Source organism: Etheostoma spectabile, chromosome 17 (genome assembly GCF_008692095.1).
Source record: "Etheostoma spectabile isolate EspeVRDwgs_2016 chromosome 17, UIUC_Espe_1.0, whole genome shotgun sequence".
Classification (NCBI taxonomy): domain Eukaryota; kingdom Metazoa; phylum Chordata; class Actinopteri; order Perciformes; family Percidae; genus Etheostoma; species Etheostoma spectabile.
Window position 1 is genome coordinate 10,480,899 of NC_045749.1, and position 12,545 is coordinate 10,493,443.

The 12,545-nt window shown below is 41.8% G+C and overlaps 1 protein-coding gene across 13 annotated transcripts in view; it reads right to left on the bottom strand.

Moving 5' to 3' along the window:
* Positions 1 to 286: 286 nt before the first annotated feature.
* LOC116705547 (protocadherin-15) overlaps positions 287 to 12,545 on the bottom strand; it is a 207,455-nt gene continuing 195,196 nt past the window's right edge. For 7 of the 13 annotated variants that reach the window (XM_032541808.1, XM_032541805.1, XM_032541806.1 and 4 more), the window contains 6 exons: positions 7,398 to 7,419; positions 6,769 to 6,807; positions 6,572 to 6,645; positions 4,664 to 4,778; positions 2,541 to 4,495; positions 1,634 to 1,802 (listed from right to left, as the gene is read on the bottom strand). In XM_032541808.1, the coding sequence (XP_032397699.1) occupies positions 2,564 to 4,495; positions 4,664 to 4,778; positions 6,572 to 6,645; positions 6,769 to 6,807; positions 7,398 to 7,419 (2,182 nt within the window). In that variant the 3' untranslated portion in view covers positions 1,634 to 1,802; positions 2,541 to 2,563. Of the gene's footprint in view, positions 1,803 to 2,540; positions 4,496 to 4,663; positions 4,779 to 6,571; positions 6,646 to 6,768; positions 6,808 to 7,397; positions 7,420 to 10,660; positions 12,509 to 12,545 lie in introns of those variants that run through there. The other 6 variants (XM_032541815.1, XM_032541816.1, XM_032541812.1 and 3 more) reach the window with 4 other exon arrangements.

The window sequence follows — 12,545 nt, forward strand, 5'->3', positions numbered from 1 at the left end:
TTTACTGTATAGAAAAGGACTCAATCTGACAGACCTCTCTCTCCAGACATTTTTGAGCCTACTGTTAAGTTCTACTGCTGTGTGCTACCTGATGTTCAACTTTTATCCCCATTATTAAACTCAAGGACTGTATCTTTATAATTAAGCATTCTTAACGTCATAAAAGCACACAGTTATGCATTTTAATATTTACAAAACTGCGAGTTGCTGTTGCATCATCCACATTGCCAAAGTGCCTTGATTAGGAGGATAGGATGAAGTGGCAGAAACAGTAAAGGCATTACACTTCACAATACACCTTTAAAGGTTAGAACTTTATTGTTTAATCTGGTACATGTTTTGGTAGTCCCTTTCCCCCCATAGAGGGTCCTGATGTGGCAGTTAATAAATTATCATGAACAGAGTGAATCTGCATCATGTAAAGGGGTTGAAAATTCCACATTCTGTAGTTACAAATGTCCATATAAAAACGCTATGATCACACTGTCATATTTCACTGTTGAAATAGTGATGACAGTCATCTGGGTATTATGCCTCTGATGTCACATGTTAGATTCTCCATCTCTGTTAGATACAAAATAGACAAAAATAATTTCATATATTTTTCAGAAATTTCAAAAAATTGTCAAGTGGTCACAACATAAAATAATCAATGACAATCTTAATTATTTGAAAGTAAAATGCTATTAGCAAAATAAGTGTATTTTACTTCAATATCATAGACTATATAATCACAATTTCTTATGTTCACCATGATTTCTCTGTAAATATCTGTAGTGAAATGAAGGACAATCTGTTTGTGATCCGTGTTTAAGATTAAAAACAAAAAAACTGAGGCTGAGAAGGAAAGTAAAACATAGAATCACTCAATAAAAGACGCCCATTTTCATTGTTGAATAAAGAGTTAAAATTATAGTCAAGCACAACTTACATACATTTTCAGATTTCTTTGAGGCACTCATTGCTTGCAGCTCTATACTTCAATCTGTAATAGCCCTGTCTTCGATAAACGCTTGGTACAAGTAAGGTTTAACGTATTATGGTTAAATAAAATCGCCTGTCAGACGGTGATTGGAGCTTATCCAGTTGAGGCACACAATCATTTTATAATGATAATTTTCTTAACTAAAACAACATGATAAAATTAGGAAAACAACAAAAAGGAAATTAAATTTCTGCATGGTCAGTCAGAGTTTTGTCATTGGTATGTGCAGGCTGTTCCAAGGTCCCATCCATAACTCCTCCTCGTCTGATAATGTGTGGTCACTGTGGGACTCCAGTGTCTCCCTACTGTCCTTGTGGTTGTCCACAGAAGACTCTTGCTCCTCATTAATACATGGGCCACTGCTGTTTCTGTCAATCAAGGCCTTGGCAATATTGGTTTTGGACCCCAAACTTTTAAGATCTGTGATGGTGGATCCAAGGGAACCACAGGAGGACCGAGTGTTGAGGTTAACATCCACGTTAGAGGATACACAAGTACCTGTTCCATTTTCTGTGCCATCCCCTGTGCCATCGATGCTTATAATGGGAGGGGGTTCTTCATAAGTCACACCTAATTTGTCTAGTTTTTTAAAATGCTTACTGAGTCGGCAAGGAGAGCCCCCCTTCAAGTTCTTTGGGTGGGGGGGCCGCCTAGTTCGGACAATAGTGCCGTTCTGTGCGAGGTAGATGTTACCATTGATGCTGCTGTGGCTGTTGGGGAGTCGATTTCTCTGGGTCTCTGTGGTGCTCTCTTCTCCTGTGGAACTGGTTTCATTCTCCCGATCTACCACCAGCGTAATACGCTTCATTTTCCCAGGCTGAGAAGGACATAAAGAATCATGGTCAACATATCGTTTTTACAGGTGGTACAGTAAGGTTCTCTCGAGAAAAATGAAGCAAACACATACACTTCAGATAGCCAGCTGGGTTGTACACCAGCTATTAAGATCTCGGTATTCAGGGGGAATTCTCGCCATAATTTACTCACTTATCCCAGAATGAATCCTGGAAAAATCCAATACTTAACACATACTGTCCAAACATAAAATGGTGTTTTTAGAGTAATATAAATTCACTTTTAAGAGGAATTGTTGTTCTACTAAAGAATTTTCATCCTCAGAAAATGAGAATAAACCACATGTTATAATCAAGAATCTGCAGTTCTGTGTTAAAACTGAATTTATGGCGAGAACTCTTCTTTTTCTATGGAAAAGGTAATATTGTTTATACCCAGAAAGTAATAATTTCAGAATCCCAGACAAACATTCAGTCAAAGCAGATAGTACTGCAACATGCAAAATCCCACAGCAAAAAAGAAGAGCATAGTGTTATATAAAAAGCAAAGGCATAAAAACACACGCAGGAAACATCAAAGAGAAGAACAAGTCAAAGGTGTAACAAAGAGAGCAAAATTCTAATATTCTGCAGCAGGAAACCACCAAAGTTTTTCCTTGCTTAAGGGAAATGAGAAAAAAGTGGACGTTTGAAACACTCTGTAGTGGCAAGCAATATTTCTTTACTCCCATGCAAGGGTAATTGATTTTATTCACTCTTACTTCACAGTGGACAATATATCTCTCTACAAGGCAGTTGAGTTTCCTTCAGACTCTGAATCAGCATTTGATGTCGATGATCCCTTTGATGTACTTCCGGCCAATGATCCGGAGCCACTGGCTGAAGATTTGTCAGAGGAGATGGCGTCCTCGTCCACCTCAGTGATAGGGGACAGTCCTCCGTATGTCTCTACAGAGGTGTCACCGATGCTTCTGATGTCGGAGCTGTATGTGGGACCAGCGTAGGGGGCCGAGGGCCCAGGGTCTCCAGACGCCACCTTGGAAATCTCAGGCGACGAGTCATCACTGAGTTCGCTGATCGAGTCTTTGCTCTCATCAGCAGTCTCAGATTCTTCCTCATCCTCTTCTTCACTCTCCTCTGTGATTGTGTCCTCAGATCCATGGCTCAGGAGTGACTTTTGGGAGTGTCGGCTGCCGCTGGTGGAGCGTAAACCAGCCAAACTCTCCTGGTTGCCTAGTGAACTCTGGTCTGTCATTTGACTACTGGACTCTGACCCTCCACCAGACTCTGAGCCAGACATTTTCCTCTGGCTGGACCCTCGAGACAAAGAGCCTTCACTTCCTGACCCTGACCCTGACTCTGCCTCGCTGACTGTCCCTGTTCCTGACTCGCCCTCACTGAGTTCTTCACTGGACTTCTCAGAGGTTACTGCACTTCCTGATGATTTGGTTCTCTTGGATGACCTAACACTTAAGCCAGATAAAGATGCAGCACTGCTAGCACTACCACTGCCACTCTCACTTGCAAATTCACTTCCTCTGGTCCCACTCCGGCTACCACTCCCACTCCCACTGGCACTTGCACTGCCACTACCACTCACGCTTGAAGCGCTGCTCCTCTTGCTGGACCCAGTAGCTGAAGATTTCATGGAAGAGCGGGCAGAAGACCCACTTTCTCTAGTGCTCCCTGAAGCCTTTTCCTCCTCAGACTCTTCATCAGAGTCTGTCTCTGTCCCTGAATCCTTTCCTGTGCTTGTTTCTTTCTCAGTTGCTGTGCCTGATTCTGATTCTTTGTCAGATTCAGACTCCTTCTTAGACTCTGACTCTGACTCTGACTCTTTCTCAGTTTCGGATTCTTTGTCTGTAGCTGATGACTTCTCTGACTCTGAATCTTTCTCCGAATCTGATTCTCTTTCCGTCCCAGATTCTTTCCCACTGACAGATTCCTTCTCAGTTTCTTCACTTTCAGATTTGGACTTGCTTTCCTCATCAGAATCACCGGGATCATCCTCAGGCTCTTCCTCTGAGTCCACAGTGCTTTCGTTGGCATCATCCCGGTCCAAATCTACTTTGAGATAATCTCGGTCAAGACTGCTTTTCTCAGAGGACTCATCATCAGAGTCTTTCTCCTTACTGCTTCCACTTACACCGGCTTCTGGCTCACTTTCTGTCACACTAATGGACACTTTAGACTTCTTATCATCTTCACTAGCTGCTTGTGAGTCCTCATCTCTCTCACTGCCTGTGGCCGAGCCACGACTCACACTACTCTGTGACGTCCTCCGAAGCTGCAACTTGTTGCCTAATTTGATTTTCTTTAAAACTTTGCCGAGCCGGCTGCGGGTCTCAGACTTGCTGTCGATTAGTCCTGTAACTGCTGGTCCGCCAGTCAGACTCTCCTGGCTGTCAATACGGCGGGCTGACATCAGTTTGGCATAATCCTTGTCCTTCTTCCCGGCACCAAACATCTTGAACATCTTGGCTTTCTTCCATGGAGATTGGCCAGAAGGACCAGCAACAGACGGTTCTTCTCCCCCCTTGCTGGCTGCCAGGAGTTTGCTGAGTTTCATGACAGACTTCAGTTTCTTGGCAGCCTTAGAAGGCTCAGTCACCTCTGCTGGCTCAGCTTGTTCAATTCCATCACCTGGCATGTCCCTAAATGCAACCCTCTTGGGTGGACCTCTACCACGGCCCCTGCCTCTTCCTCTGGCCTGGTCATAAGACAGTCATATTTAATTTAGTAAAGTTTTTTGATGATAAAGACACAATATTTATAGGGTACATACTGCCGTTTCAATAATACATTGGACATACAACCTATAATATATAAGATAGTCTTTATATTATCACAGAGTATGAAATTCACATGTAAGAAAAGGTAATACCTCAGGGCCATGAGGACTGTAGTAAAACCCATCATCCTCCATGATCACCTCTCCATATTCATCATACATGGGCGGTATCAGCCTCCTCCGACTGCCATACTGAGGAATGTCATACCTGTGAAATATATTCACACACAATATGAGAAAGAACAGCATCACTGGGAACTGCCTTGGCCGTTTGCTTATAGTTTTAAGAATTCTTAAAGTAAACCGCATCCGCAACAATGAGTTAATGATTATTTAGTTTTAATAAATGTATTCATCTACATCTCAAAATTTTTTCTCCACTATAAAAGTCAAGCCCCATTCACCGCAGCTTATCCTTTTTATTTTTTAGATCTGGCAATATCTTCAATCAGATAGGCAGTAATTGCTGTTGTGATTTGCTGCACTCGCTGGAAATCACTTTGTATGTTTGGAAGGATTTACTGGAGAGATAGAAAGTTACAGAGGCTGATAGAGCTTTTCCAAAAATAAATATAGTAGAGTATACATTTGCAGGTTTGTCAGAAGGGGTCTAATAAATTACAAGAATGCACATGTTGAGATGGGAATCTGTGGACTAATAAGTTATGCCTAAAAGCCCATTAAAATATAAAATCAGGCAGCATAAGTCTTCTCCAGTGTTCTGTTTTTTTCCATTCCAGAGCATGTTTTGCTACATGGCTTTCAGCAGGGGAGTGTTAAATGAGACGATCTACCCAACCACTCCTTTCTAAAGACAGCAGGATGCATTTTTATTTTCTGCCAATTGTCATTAAAATAAAAGACAAGGGAGAAGAAGGGATCTCATCATTTATCTTGTGTTTTTGTATTTCACAGTATTAATATTTTGAGATATTATCCACCATTATGTTGTCGGCATTGGGTTGTGGTGGGGTGGCGGGGCAGGGAAGAGGAGGAAATGGTGGATGGCCTCAACTGACGTGGATAGCTGAAGGTGAATTATTCCTTGCACTCTACAATACTGATTTAGAGCAGAGCCTAAAGGAAAAAGGCTGCTGGCAATTTGTGTCAATGCCACCTTCTGAACATGTGAGGGCGGTTCACCACACGGTCTGGTGATTGCTGGATTAAAAGCTTGACCGCTGCTAAAGTGTGCCCCTCAATTGCAAATAGAAACACATCAAAGGCATCCGGTCACAGTGACGGTACACTCAGTGGCATTTAGCTGCTTTTACAATGAACTTTGTGACATACTGTGAAAATATAATTACAGCTTGTTGCAAATGAAGGCTAGCGTGATTCAGGCACTGTGAGCAACAGCAGAGGTAATTGCAGTTAGTAAAGACTACATTAGGTAAGTCGCTGAGTATGGACAGAGGCAATTACAACACTTAATTTCAACATTTGACAGTTTTTTAAACAACTGTCAGATTTTCTTTCAACAATTTCATCCTGTAAGGTGCAAACATCTTCACCCTGTTTTGATACAATTGTAATTTCCCATAGTGGTGGAAGTCACCTGCCATAAAGAATGTTTAATGAATAACAATTTCTCAGCAGCTGTTCCAGCTTTTAGTTCCATGTTTTTCCTCTTAGACCATATGGGCTATGTAAAAGGCAAGTCAAACACCCTCTTTCCATTAAACCATGGGGAATGTCTTTCACACTCTCAGGTGTCTGAGTCAAGGCTGCATAATTCATCTCATTTGACGGAAGTAGAAAGGGTAGACGCTCATGTTATGTCTGCTGAAGGAACAGCACACAAGTTACCCTCATCATTTTATTCTCAACTTTTTTTAAAATGCTCTCCTCTGCCCAATGACCTAAGAAATGGCAGCTGGAAGGTAAGGTCACAAAAAATAAGTCCTAACAATGTAATTCTTTAGCTCTGAATGATCCAATGGAGATCAGTTCCATGGATGAGAGTAAGAATAATGAGAGATGAGACAGCAGCATGCTCACCCTTGGTCATAATTATAGTAGTCTTGTGCGTAGTAGTCCTGGCCTGGATCGATACCTGACTCCATGGAGAGTTCCTGCATTTTAGAGAGGCAGAAAGAGAAATTACTCAGCACTCCTCAGAAATTGACAGAAAAAGAAGAGCAGCAGTAGCCGCAGCAGCATGCAGGGGGAATTAAGAAAAGCAGGAGTGTTTCTACCTCAGGTCTCAGAAGAGATGGCCTCAGCAGTTGCTGTTGCTGCCAAAGATTAGTACAGAAGAAGGATAAGGTAAATGAAGGAAGGGATACGCAAGAGAGACGCAAACATGAGGAAGAGTTTACTCTACACACAATGTGTATCACTAAATCTATGTTCTAAACAATGGAGAAACACCATGAAAAGATTGATTAAAAAGAGGGAAGACATTAGCCAAGCAATGAGAGAAAGAAATTGCAACAAAAATAGTAAATATCCTGCTTATGTCAGATGCTGACAGTTCAAAGATTATTTGAAAGTGACAAAATAAGACTTTTAATGTCAAACAGAGTCACTTTGTTGGTCCCTGATTAGTTTTTTTTCCAACACAGGAGACACACTTATTAAAATGCTTATCTGCTATTTGACAGGAACATTGTGAAATACAACAGACTTTTGAACAAACCTAAACTGTCATGTCAGTGTCAGAAGTCCTATCACTGGGGTCTCATCTTAATCTCATTCACTGTTTTCCATCAAGTGAGTTGTAGATAGGAATAATAGGATATACGCTGCCTCAAGCTGCCTTGAGTGTGACAAAATGTATCTGCCCAACAATAACATAGACACACATCACAACAGGAATGCTTACCTGTCTGCCATAGCCTTGCCTGCTGTTTGCGGCAGAAAGAGGGGGATTAAGACAAATCATGAATATGGATTGACAGCAACATTTCAAGTGCTTTTAGATACATGACATGTTAAGTCTACAGGACTAGTGGGTCTACATTCTGCTGACCAGTGAGGGAATTGCAGCTTTACTTACTGTGCATTTTCGTGTGTTAAATTACCAAGTTGCAGATATTGTTCAGTTTAAAAAAGGGTGCCTAAGGCCACAATGTTATCATGCTGCGGTGGGCTGTTTCCCCCCCGTTATCTCATCCAAACAGGGAAGGAAAAAAGAAACAATAAATGCAAAAAAAGAGAGGCTGGGAAGATTGGAATTTGAAAGAAATCAATGTTTATACAGACATATCTAGAGCATCTCCTCGCAGATATGAAAAGGACATTGTGATTCAGGGAGGAATTACAGACTCAAAGAAAGTTAATAAAATTGTCTTTGGTTATCACGTCATAATGTGCCATTTTCTTTCAACAGACAGCAATCTTTTTTAATAGCTAAATTGAAGTAAGTAAATCTGAGGAATTTCACTTTGTCAAACATATACAAAACAACCCACTGCTGCTCCCGAGGATAACAGTGCATCTGCAGTTCATTCAGTACGAGTCAATAGGAAGCCACGAGTAATGGAGCACCAGCTCGGCTGAACCCTCCAGTTTCACAAGCGTACAACTGTAACCTGTCTGGGCCCATAAATAATGCAGACGTTCACGCTCAGATATATGGCCAAGCAATGATGTGAGCTTCCTCTGGAGAGCTGTAATCTGTTATTATGGGCAGGGACCAGGGGACAGGGCACAGCCATATGGCCACACCTCCCAGGCAGAGTGGATGATGGGAGTGGGATCTGATGGATGACTTGTTGGCTTGGCTGCTGGCTACTGCTGCTTCATGAAACATCGAGAAAAATGGCCCAGTGGACAGCAGCCTTAAGAAGTTTGCAGAAGAGGGGACTTGGGGGAAGATGGGTGATGAGGTAATGTTGTAGAAAAAGGGGTGAGAGAGGTGAGCTCAGAATTACAGAATGATTTGTGTATTAAATCTACAAGTAAGGTGAGCTTCACAAATAACCAGCTTTACGTTTTTTCACAGCATGTTTTAATGCAGAATTAATGTTTTATTACTCTACTGCTACAAATACATTAACCCACAAAACAGATTTACCCAACCCACTGTAGCAGAAATCAGTTAACACTTTGGGAAATTTGCTCATCTTTGTCGAAATTTTGATGAGAAGAATGATATCAATCTCTTGTGTCACCATAATGATCTTATCAAGCTACTGTTTCCTAAATGAATAAACATATTTCCCAAAATGTTAAATGATAACAAAAACATAATGTGCTTTACATTAAGGTTATTATGTTGTGAAAGAGCAGGTGGATGTTTTCATGCATGTTCAGCATTTTGTGTGTACATGGATATTAATTATAGCCTAATCTTTTGTATACCATATGGTCTTTGGTTTGTATTTTTTCTGAATTTACTATGCTGAGTATCATGTTTAAAATTTCTACTCAAACATACGTTTACTGTTAAATTGATCTTGATTTTTGATGCCACATTTTGAAATGTTTCCGTATAAAAACACTCAACAAATAAAGTTTAGAGTTACTTAAATTATAAAAACTGGCATTATGTTTTAATTCTGTCTTCTTTGTGATTGTTTTTTTTTTGCAATGAATTATCAGTCGGGAGACAAAAGAGTTTGATCAAACCAGTTGTAAAAAATTGAATATAAAGCCTACCATGCACTGCTCCTTGGGTTGAAAATAAAATAAAAAACAGCATGTGACCTGCTTGCCTATATATTTTTTTTTTTAACAAAAGAGATTACCCCATGTAGTCAACATGGAATATGGAATTAGCAGGCCTTCGATCTGCCCATTAGGGCAACGTGTGATGAATCAAACATTACATTGCTCTGGAAGGGGGGTATGCTGAGACCATTTGCCTTGAAGCAAACACATGAAGGGTATGGGAGAAAGATAGAGGAGTGAAAGTGAAAAAACCTGAGCTCAAAAATGAATAGAGAAGGGGAACAGTGGCTGCATTGCAATGAGTGTAAAGAAGGTAATAGATTCTCCTGAGAACCACAAGGAAAGATTAACAAGAAGAGGCCAAGGATTGGAAAGTATTAGAACTAACTACAAGGGAAGTGAGAGAGAGAGAAACACAGACAAATGGCAAAGGCAGAAGGTCAGAGAAATGGAAAAGGAAAGGAGAGGGTAACAGTAGTTGACAGTCCCACAGGCGGCGGCCCTAGTTAACGATTGATTGGTTCTCTAATTAGCCTTTTCCAGTGTGCACCCGAACATCACAGTGACTACTTTATCATGCTGGGAGGATCTCTGCACACATGTGAATAGACAGGTCCCCCAGAACTTCATTCAACATGAACCTGCCGCAGAATGGATGTGTTTTATTGCCGATGCATATAAGACATAAATAAGACATAAGACAATGTTTTCAATTAGAAGTGCTTGGCCCTGTTGTATCTGCATTTAACATTTAAACAAAAGGATTTCCTGTAGCCCACCTTAGTAAAATATCCAATTAGTGTAATTTTGTCTAATGTTGGTTTATACATTTTGTAACGTGTATATTGTTAACCTGATAAGTGGCTGGATATGATAATAAGTTCTTTCTCATTTCACTGCATCATACATCTGTAATGTTTAGGTCTCACATTCTTTCATCACAATAGGTAGTTTGTTTAAAAACAGCTAAAAAATAATGTAATATTTTATGTGTCACTGCAACATTCTGAATACGCAATCAGCCTTCCTGAATACTTTGAAGCTCCTGTCCTGGTATTTGCATACCTTTGGGAAAAGTTTAACGGCTATGGTTTATTTACTCTCATTTGAAAAAACATCTACCGTTTTTTTGCCTTTGCTTTATTTGGATTTTGCAATAAGCAACAGCATTCTAAATGTTCATGTTCTTATCTTATGTGAAGAATTAAAAAGAACATTTACAAAATCAGCATCATGCAGCAAGCAAATGGTTTTGGAAACATACCCCAGGGTTGTGGGAATTATAAATGTTGGTGTTTATTGTAATTTAATTAAAGTTACTTTGGTTATGAGAGGTTAATGTTAAAATTAGGAATTAAAATATGATACTTATAACATGATAAAGTGACCTAACTCTGGGCTATGCTTAATACTATCATAGATATCATAACAGTTACGATTATAAAAACATGCAAATGAACTGAGCCAAACTTTTGCATGCCTCTTGTATGTCCTAATGCAAGCCTGCACGCATACTGTACAGATGTGGCAGAGCGGAGTACATTTCTTGGCAGGTGAGCGCCAACAGAATCTGACTTTCATACAAAGTAATATGTAAAAAAAGCATTTTGTCTGAAAGCAGTCACTGCCCAAGCAGTCACAATTCTTTGACTTGGCTAAAGCTTATATAAAATACTACAAACTGCAACAAACAAAAAACAGTATTTGGAAACAATGGAAAAACAGGCATGGATATGTATAGATGGAAATATGAGAGTGTGGAGACAAAGAAAAAGTCATAACACTGTGGATTGAGAGGAAAAGTGCTCAGCAGTGTTTGGGCCGTTTGAGTTCAATTGGCTTGTCTGCTGAACGTCTGTTGACATGTTCAGTTCACTCGTTCCATTTTCATGGCAGTTCATACTTGTTGTCGAGGTAATTTGGACTGCAGAGCTGGAGTTGGTTGTTTTTGGCGTGCTCTGCTCATTCCAGGTATCAGAGCTTTGCAGTTTGTTAGCACCCTCTGATTCTCCAGTCACTTGTGGTTTCTTGTTGGGTACCTTACAAGGCTTGTCTACTTGGCTGTGCAGCTTGGCAACAGACCTCTCTATGGCAGCTAGATTCTGGATGTTTTTCAGGATCCCTTTAAGTTCTTTCTTCCCGACGTCACTTTGTGATGGGTCAAGCGGAGGGGGGTGTTTTCGTTCAGAAACAGGGCGAAGCGTGGACACGGACGGCAAAAAGTTTGGAACAAACTGGAGGACTGGCCGCGACTGATCACTGATAGTGGGTGAGGGTGGTAGTGGGGGAGGAAGATATGCTGGAGGTGGAGGTGGGGGAAGGGGCGGTGGTGGGGGTGGAGGAGGAGGCGGGGGCGGGGGTGCAACCTTATTATAGACAGGAGGAGGAGAGGAGTGAAGGGTATATTGAGGTTTATGAAGGTAGGAGGGTGAAGATGGAGAAGAAGGAGGAGGAGATGTGGGTGGGGAAGGTGGATGTCGCCGGGGAGGAGGAGGTGGGGGGTGTTCTGGTGGGTCTGGTATGATCTCCACATGGATGTGACAAGGCTGAACCGTCATGTTGCTAGAGATACCGGAGCTGAACCGCCTGAGGACAGGTGGAGTTGGTCTCGGACTAGTCAGGGGCCACGAGTCATCTCCCTGAGTAAGGATAATACTGGGGGGAACATCCCTGCATACAGAAGTTGGGCTGTGGGTGTAATCCATGATGGAGAGCAGAGATCCTGCAGTCAGCTCCAGCGTGTCATCGCTGTCTCTATCCCTGACAAGGATGGAAGAGAGGGAGCCTTGGGAACCTCTGTTTTGCTTGCGGGTTTGTTCCTGGATTGCCTGTTGCTCAAACTGCCTGGCCTGCTCACGGACTGACAACTTGGTCTCTGTGCTGCCCCTCAGGTTAAGTGTTTGTGAACTTTCTAGCCGTCGACTACCGCTCATGGATGCTTGGAGTATCTGAAGCTCCCAATCGTCTGGGTCCATAAGAGCTTGTCTCATTGGCACGTAACCGTGCAGCCCTCCGTGAATATGAGCAGGCATTGACCAGAAGTGCTCTGACCCCGCTGAGCAGCCAGGGGAAAAGGAGAATCGCTTTTCAGACCGACTCTCCCCCTGTGCAAAGACTTCAGGACTACCAAGGGGGCTGTTGTCATCGTATACAGGGTTGTGAGTGATGAGTGGGTTCTGGTCAGAGAGGAAGGTCACGTTGCTCTCCGACTTGGGCAAGTTGACATGCAATGCTCCGTTGCTGCGGGCTGCAATGGCGCGACAGGCAAAGTTGCTAAGAATCCTCTGGTGGTCGGCCTCCTCAATGACAGACTTTTTAGCCCTGCCCCAGTAAAAGGTGGAGGTGAAAAAGAAAAAAA